The sequence below is a fragment of the Frieseomelitta varia genome, unplaced genomic scaffold, assembly GCF_011392965.1.
Source record: "Frieseomelitta varia isolate USP_RPSP 00005682 unplaced genomic scaffold, Fvar_1.2 scaffold_871, whole genome shotgun sequence".
Taxonomy (NCBI): Eukaryota; Metazoa; Arthropoda; class Insecta; order Hymenoptera; family Apidae; genus Frieseomelitta; species Frieseomelitta varia.
The window spans coordinates 220225-228096 of NW_025110669.1; the positions used below are offsets into that span (position 1 = coordinate 220225).

General features: G+C 38.0%; 2 protein-coding genes across 4 annotated transcripts in view; one reads left to right on the plus strand and one right to left on the minus strand.

Moving 5' to 3' along the window:
* The first annotated feature begins 1978 nt into the window (after positions 1–1978).
* Positions 1979–7872, plus strand: part of LOC122536779 (nuclear migration protein nudC) — an 83958-nt gene continuing 78064 nt past the window's right edge. The window contains exons 1-4 of the mRNA XM_043669450.1: positions 1979–2202; positions 2322–2399; positions 2505–2723; positions 2799–2984. Of these exons, the coding sequence (XP_043525385.1) occupies positions 2128–2202; positions 2322–2399; positions 2505–2723; positions 2799–2984 (558 nt within the window). The 5' untranslated portion in view covers positions 1979–2127. The remainder of the gene's footprint in view (positions 2203–2321; positions 2400–2504; positions 2724–2798; positions 2985–7872) is intronic.
* The window catches only part of LOC122536780, a 57899-nt gene continuing 53410 nt past the window's right edge, over positions 3384–7872 (minus strand). For all 3 annotated transcript variants that reach the window (XM_043669454.1, XM_043669453.1, XM_043669452.1), the window contains 3 exons: positions 4896–5078; positions 4429–4693; positions 3384–4296 (listed from right to left, as the gene is read on the minus strand). In XM_043669454.1, the coding sequence (XP_043525389.1) occupies positions 4271–4296; positions 4429–4693; positions 4896–5078 (474 nt within the window). In that variant the 3' untranslated portion in view covers positions 3384–4270. The remainder of the gene's footprint in view (positions 4297–4428; positions 4694–4895; positions 5079–7872) is intronic.

A 7872-nucleotide genomic window follows, 5' to 3' on the forward strand; every position in this document is an offset into this window, starting at 1 on the left:
ATAATACTCAGTGTAAGTAATTTCAAGACATATATTTATTCAAATATTCACATCCTGTTCAATATATCTATATTCATATGAATACATTTAATTTTTACAAATATCAACATTAAATATACTTTGAATTGTTTTAGAAATAACCGTATCAAATATACTTTCTATCATGACTACTCAAATTAATTATTATCATGTTATTCATTTCTATCAGCCAATGATCTACCATCATTACATTAATGTCATGTTATCATCATTAAAAAACACGAAATGCAAGAAGACCTATCCTGAACTAATAAATAAAACACATGAAAAGGAAATGTTACCACTCACAGATATAATAAATATCCGTGGTCACTATGCTCGTAAAAAATTCTACGTAATACAACCAGTCACCCGCGTCGATTCGGATCTTTCATCCTACGACATGTTTGAGTGACCAGAGGTACAAAAATACATGCGACTCACGATTAGATGCAAAGAAGATACATTCTGAGGCCCGGAGGGAGTCATCGTGAAGTTCATTATCAAAAGTAAATCGTCAAATCCCATGCTATGGAAGAAGTGAGGGCTGGAACACATCTGTAATAATACATAGAGAGTGTATTATGAAATAATAATTAACGTAAAATACAAATAAAATACGAATAAAATACGTACGGTATACAAAATCAGCAGCAGTGTGGATATAGACGGTGAAAATATGGCGACGAAAGCACTTAACACATGTAGTTCATAAACATCACGACGCAGAAAAGTACATCTTAATACTACGACTTTCAACAATGGAATGACACTCGCGCAACAGGTCAGCGTCCCGAACTCAGTTGGTAGGAATACCTAGAACGGATGAAAAACAAAGTGTTCTAAGAAATGTTTATGAATGTAAATATCTACGCGCCAAACTTCATTCCTTACTGTATATTCAGTACCTAATAGGAGACTTGTAATACAATATTAGCGACGTACATGAAATATTATATATATTATTTGAAGTATAGAGTTAGTGACAATTTCTTTAAATAATGCTCACTGCGAACTCAACAATGCAAATCTAAAAGATATTAATTATAGATTTACCTGTTAATTCCTGGAGAATGCTTCCTTACACTGCACTTCTTGTCCCAAAACTAACGTTTATATCGAACTAACTGTAGCTCGATCGCGAGAAATATCGATTACGTTCGAGAATTATATTTCCACATTTCGCCGTTTCATTGTCAATTGGCGCTGTAATCTTTTCCTAACCACAAATAATTGTGCGCGCATTTTATATAAAGATACACTAATACAAATTATTATATATCATTTTAAACATGTGATACTGAGTACAATAGTTTTACAAATAAACATAAATTTAAGTTTTATAAATAAACATAAATTTTTTAATCGTGCACTATAATTCATTAATTCTACACGTCTGTATATATGTATATTTTTTGTTTCTTTATCGGTAAAGTACTAAAACATTAAAAATTCGTTGTGATTGTTTCATCTGAAATAATTATATTTCACTGATTGGATTTTGAATGGCATTTATACAATATTTCAATATAGTCAGGTATCGGAAAGCGTGGTGTAAAGTGTTAATCCAGTCGAAATGTATGAATTTTTATCGTACGCACAATTCTATTACTTGTTACAGACTACAAACAGGTTCGTGTAACTAACATGTTCTTATTTAATACTTTCATAGATATTATTATAACGATATTAAATAATTTATTCGTTTTCAATCTCTAAATTTCAAACCTTTTAACAAAGTATCAATTTCTATAATTATTAAAGTTTATCGAATTTGTAATTTTTACTTTATTGACATATTCACTTCAATACAATTTCATATTTTATTATTTCAAGTTTTTTAAATAATAATCTTTATACTTTTAAGTATAAATATATATATAATGCTATAGAATAAAATAATTCATAGATGATTGAATGCATATCCTATAATATCTACGTTTCACACAGAGGGCACCACGCATATCACTTAAAGTTGTGTTTGGTCGATAATTCGAGACGTTTCTGGTTTAAAACGTGGTGAGATAGTAAAGTGCTCATTTCAACGTCAGTTTTGAGTGGTTTATTTGACAAATTGAGAATCAAGTTTCCTTCTAATCTCGGAGAACAATGTCAAACAACGAGGAGAAGTTCGATGGAATGTTGCTGGCCATGGCCCAGCAACACGAAGGTGGTGTGCAAGAGGTGAGTCTTGTTTCTTCGCCGGTTTAGGTTAGGTTTTACTTGGAGCACACAAAGTTATTTTCAAAATTACATATTTATTTACAACATTACGTATTAACGAAATATCGTTTATTTCGCAGCTGCTTGACACAATCTTCAGTTTTCTTGCGAGAAAAACAGATTTTTACACAGGAGGTGGGGAAGGAGCCGCAGAAAAGGTAATTGTCATTTTTATATGACTCTAAGTTTTTATGTTAGTAATTGATATTATTACTTCTTGTGGATTTTACAATTCATATTATCATCTATATATTTGTCTGTAGCTTGTCACCAGTAAATTCAAAAAGCATGAAGCTACAGCTATTGAGAAAGCAGCCAGTGAAAAGGCAGAACGCGCAGAACAAGAAAAACGGCGTAAAGAAAGATTGGAGAAGAAGAAGAGAGAAGAAAAAGCTGAGGAGGAAAAATTCAATTCAGAGTCTAAGATTGTTGAATTGACTGATGAACAGGCTGTTAAGTTGCAGGAAGAAATAGACAATAAAGTATGTGGCTGTCAAATGCCTTTGTTAAAGAGGTTATATTGAACCTTTTTCAGTTATACTTGATTTTGATTGCAGAAGTCTGCTAAAGAATTACCTGCTGTTCCTGGTCCAAGTGGTGATACTGTAGATAATGAAAAAAAGGAGGACAACTCAGAAGAGGAGGAAGAAGATGAAAAGGAGAAAGACAAACTTAGGCCTAATAGTGGAAACGGAGCAGATTTGCCCAATTACAGATGGACCCAGACACTTCAGGACTTGGAGGTAAGTAATATCATGCATGCAATTAAATTTTTGTTTCTTATTTTTAGAAATATCTTCTGACATTAAAATTAAGATAGAACGTTTATTGATATGCAATATAAAGAAAGTTAATTTTTATTGGATAACTTCTGATTTTTAAAAAAAATTATTGCGTTTACTTAAAAAAAAATTGTGAAATATACATTTCATTTTTTGAAATTGAATTTTCTTGAAATATCTAATGATAAAAAAATGCATTCGATAATTTTAGAAAGTATTTTTTTCTGCGTTTCATTCAAAATATTTTTTTTACTCATATTTGCTTTTTGAACGGAAAACAAAGAACAAACAGAGTATTTTACAATATATATTAATATTAGGAGGATAAAAGGGACAGGGATGAAATAAAGTACATTCTGATTTTCTTCATGGTTCGACAGTTTTCTTGTTGAATCGACGATTAATTAATACGCAAATAATATCACAGTTGCGAGTCAGCGATTGACACGATCACTGCTCATTGCTTTTCTACATTCCCTGGAACACGACACCCTGGAACTCGAAATCCAGGTTTGATTCAAGCGTTCTTTTTGTTAGTAATAATTAAATAACGACTCCTAAAAATTAGTACATATTCGCTTATCTTATACTCCCATTTCGTCGATTACTCCAAACTGTCCGTCAATATCAATTAAAGAAATACTTGTGTTTACAATGTTTTCGTTTTACAATCTTGTTGCGTTGTTCAATTAAATTGGAGTTAAAAGTTGATGTTCCATAATTATTTGAATTTAAATTCAATTTAAATTAACAATTCAGTGAAATGATGACTCGTACGTTTTATTTTAACATATCGTCGTCTGACTTTAATTATAAAACAAGTAGAAAGATTCTACAATTGAGCGAATCGGTCGTTTCATTAGGTAATTGAATGACTCAATTTTAGGAGTTAGGATCGCGTTCGTGCTATCTATTAGGATCTTAACTAAAACTACCTTATTACGTGAATGTAATTACTGAATTTTCACGTGCCACACGTGAAACATGGTGCAATACAGCCTTTGAAACATTATCTCTGACCGAGAACGTCTAATGGAGTCGTCCTAACACTCTAAATGATAATATACATGAAAGTACATTATAAATACGAATAATTTCATCGATCGTGATCGAGAAAATCTTAAACATTAAACGCTTCGCAAATATTAATTCATCCCTGATATCATTCTTCTCGTAGTTTGCACTCTTCTGTCTCGTCGTTAGTCCAATTTGATCCACGATTATTCGATTTAACAATTTCCATCGGCCTAGTGGTACTTGTCGCGAATTCTCACTGTAATCAGAAGCAAAAAGCACCGGAGACTGATGGAGACCAGACTTAAAAACACTTGATATAGGCAGCATTGTTAAGAGATTCTGAAGCGGAGCTTTCGAATCAATTAACATCACTGCAGGGGGTACTTACTTTCCATGTAGAGAATCCCGAGAAGCAGACCGATCATGAATAGGAAGCTCATCGTGCAGACGAGCACAGTAAGCTGATTTCTCGCGCAGCAGGACTTCCTGTAAACGGTTGTTGGTCTGCCTAGGCCGTTCACCACAGTGAAATGAGTACTGCTCGCCACCGATGCGGTATCCATTTGTTTCGGCGCTGTCACCGTGGGCGGGTGAATCGCTGCAAGATTGGCTAGGTTTGCAGCTGTCAGGAGTAACGTGCCCGACGCGGCACTCTGTAATTACACACTCATTATTTAATTAATCGGTCATCGAATTTGAAAAATTTCTCAATTGTACTATTCTAATCTCTAACTAACACACTGCCAATTTAACGCTTTTTAGTTCTTCTGCTATTGAGCTTCAAATCGTTTCTTTCATTTACATTTCTCAGCTTCTTCTAAACTCCAAACACATGATCGATCTATGCACACTTACGTGTGTACTGGCAGTGGATCCTTGCGACGAGGTTGATCCTCTGGATGGTGAGTTCGGGTGCAGATGATGAGCCCAGCTACCATTTTCGCTGTCCCTCTCGCTTCGTCCCACCAAGGACGGCCTTGGGATATGCCAGGAAAGCGGGCTGCCCGCTACCGCCGTCGTAGCCACGGTCGCCTCGATCTGAAAGCAACGTAAATCGACGTGAAGCTTCGATTGCATAAGCGATAATGTCGCGCCGATTACGCTTCTGCCTCGCCCGCATGTCCTCCACCTGCAACCGCGTGTTGTTTATCTCTCGCCAACAGAGCATTACTCTATATGTACCCACATGCTATCTGAGTTTCATCTGTTCAACGAGCAGGCTCGTGGTCCGATTGACCAATCAGCAGATTAAATAGCTGTTTAAACCTGCTATACTGTATTCTGAGCGAACGTTCCTCGCCAATGTATCGAGTCTTTATTGGTACAATTCTGGGTTACGCTTGTGCAAAGTGTACGTCGATTAACATTAACCTTTAGAGGACCGGCAAAGCCCCTTTTTGGTACCCTGTTATAAATCTTTGAATTCTGCATGACGTGCACAACATTTTTGAAAAGGACTACCATCTTTATGAAAAGACGTCGGTTCTCTAAAGGTTAATTAACTAACGAAATAATTAGGGATTCTAGAAACATAGACTTTCGCGTTAACCAAGCATTGTATTCATTCGCCAGTTTCCTCGTGCTCGCGTCATAAACAAAGTTTACATACCAGAGAACGTCGTTTTCGAAAGAGTGTTGCAACAGCTTATTGTTCTAGCTCGGTCCCATCTGCGGGTATTCGTATCGCGCGTTTCACCGCGATGGAATACCAGCGGGGATGATCTTCCTCGACCTGACTACATCGTACAATCGTTATACTCTTTGAATTTCGATTCACTGGATCTTACACGGTCTTTATAATCGCTACTACAGATTTTTATCGTATCGTATATTACGTATTTGCCTGGTTTTGTATATTTCTTCCTACAAATTCTTTACAAGTTTCCATAGTTTTTCCATTAATTTTTTTAAAAGATTCAAACCTCCTATTAATGTTTCACTACAGTGAAATAGTTTTCATCTTCAGATCACGGTCTATATTATTGAATTGCACGCCAAATGTAAATTAATTAGTTCTCTAGTCTAATTGTACGTTCTCTTCAATCATTGGCAATCTATCCACTTAATTCATAACGATGTAACGCATGTTGCAACGTTCAAAGCCAGACGAGTATTCAGGAGCGTTGCTATCTGATGCTCGAAGGAAGAATTTTGGAGGACCAAGCTCCCGATATTCCAGTTTTCATCGTTGCACAACGCCGCTACTCTCCAATTCCTCCGAGCAGTTCGTTGTTTCGTACGTTATTCCTCGATTGCATCTTAGTCGTCTTCGTTGTTGTTTTTTGGTTGTGTCGTCGTCGTGCGTTTCCTCGACTCTCGAAGCACGCCCGAAGGTTCACGGCCACGAAACGTTTTCAGGGTCAAGCCAAGCGGAGAGAAATAGCACGAGCGTTTCCGCGACTTTGACACTGGCTAGCCGGAGCTGAGCTCGTGCGTACGGCACATCGATTACGCCAGTTAATTGGCCATTTTCGCACGTAAATCAGCCACGTTTCGCACCAAGCCTGTGGCCTACCTTCGCCGCGCTGGCCACCGCCCAAGGTCCGAACTTTGTTTGCTCGTTTTTTCGTTGCTTTTTCGCTGTGAGACACGGATCGAAGTATCGAGTCTCTAATGGAACGACGATTTATGTGTCCTGTCGGGCGTGGTCGAGTCAGAAAATAACGTGGAAGCAGCCTTGCATCGCATTTTTGCCGTCGATGTTTCGCGATCTTCCGGGACTCGCCCGAACACCGACCGCCAGACGTTTTTAAACTCGAAGATCTTTCTCGATTACGTTCCAATCTTTGAAGGACTTGTCCAATTATATTCGTACTAGATCAATCTACCGACGTGTTTTTAGCAACATTTTACGAATTCTCGCCGATGTAGGACGAAGGAGATGTAAGAAGAAGAAAGTCACGTTACGAATTCAGAGAGATTTCGATACGCAACTTTGTGCTTTCAAAAAACTTCGTCGTAAAGTAATAACTGGGATCGATCGATTGCGTCAAAAAATCGTCATAGCGCGAGGGGTCGAAATATCAACCTAAACAATTAACTCGACGTGTCTGTATAAATTGTGGAAGACACTCGAAGGACCGTCGTTGGCGAAATTACGTGGACTGGGATGAAAAGATACGGGTGAAATTGCGCAAGCTCCTAGACAATGGAGGAGAATGGCGCCGTATTTGTCAGAATCGAAGTTTCATAACTGAGTCTCGATACCCGACGACAGGCGTTCTCGGTGACAGGTATTCGTTGCCGAGCCGGTATATCTCGAAATTTTTCGAGACGGTGCAGGAGAGGCAAAAGAGCCAGCGACACGAGCCGGAGCAGGAGAGAAAACCCGTGCACCCAAGCGGCAACGGAGACCAAGATGGAGAGAGAATGGCCTGGGCGACGCTCAAAGCGAGGCGTCGTTAAGAATTTTTGTGGAATTCAATACACTGGTCAGCCTCGAAGCGCCGCACCTGTGCTCGACCCAGGTAACGCGACACTCTGAAACTCGCCGCTCTTTTTTTCGTTTCCCCTCGTTCGTTGCTTCTCTTCTCAACCCGATCCCGGTCTCGCGGGATTGAACCGATTCCGACTTCTCTTCGTCTTCCTCCTCAAGAATGATTAATGCAACTGCAGGATCACAGAGTAAACTTGGGCAATTCCCGGTATCTCGTATTATGGCTGACCTGCGGTTATTTTCGGAGCTGGTGTCGTATTTTATGATTAAACGTTCAGCGAGTATTTTCGATGAGAGAAAAATCCAAGAGGAATTATCTCATTTCAAAGACAGACCATGTTAGGTCATCGATCTTTGCTTCTTTCATCTTTACGGTATTCTTTGAATGTAAAAAAA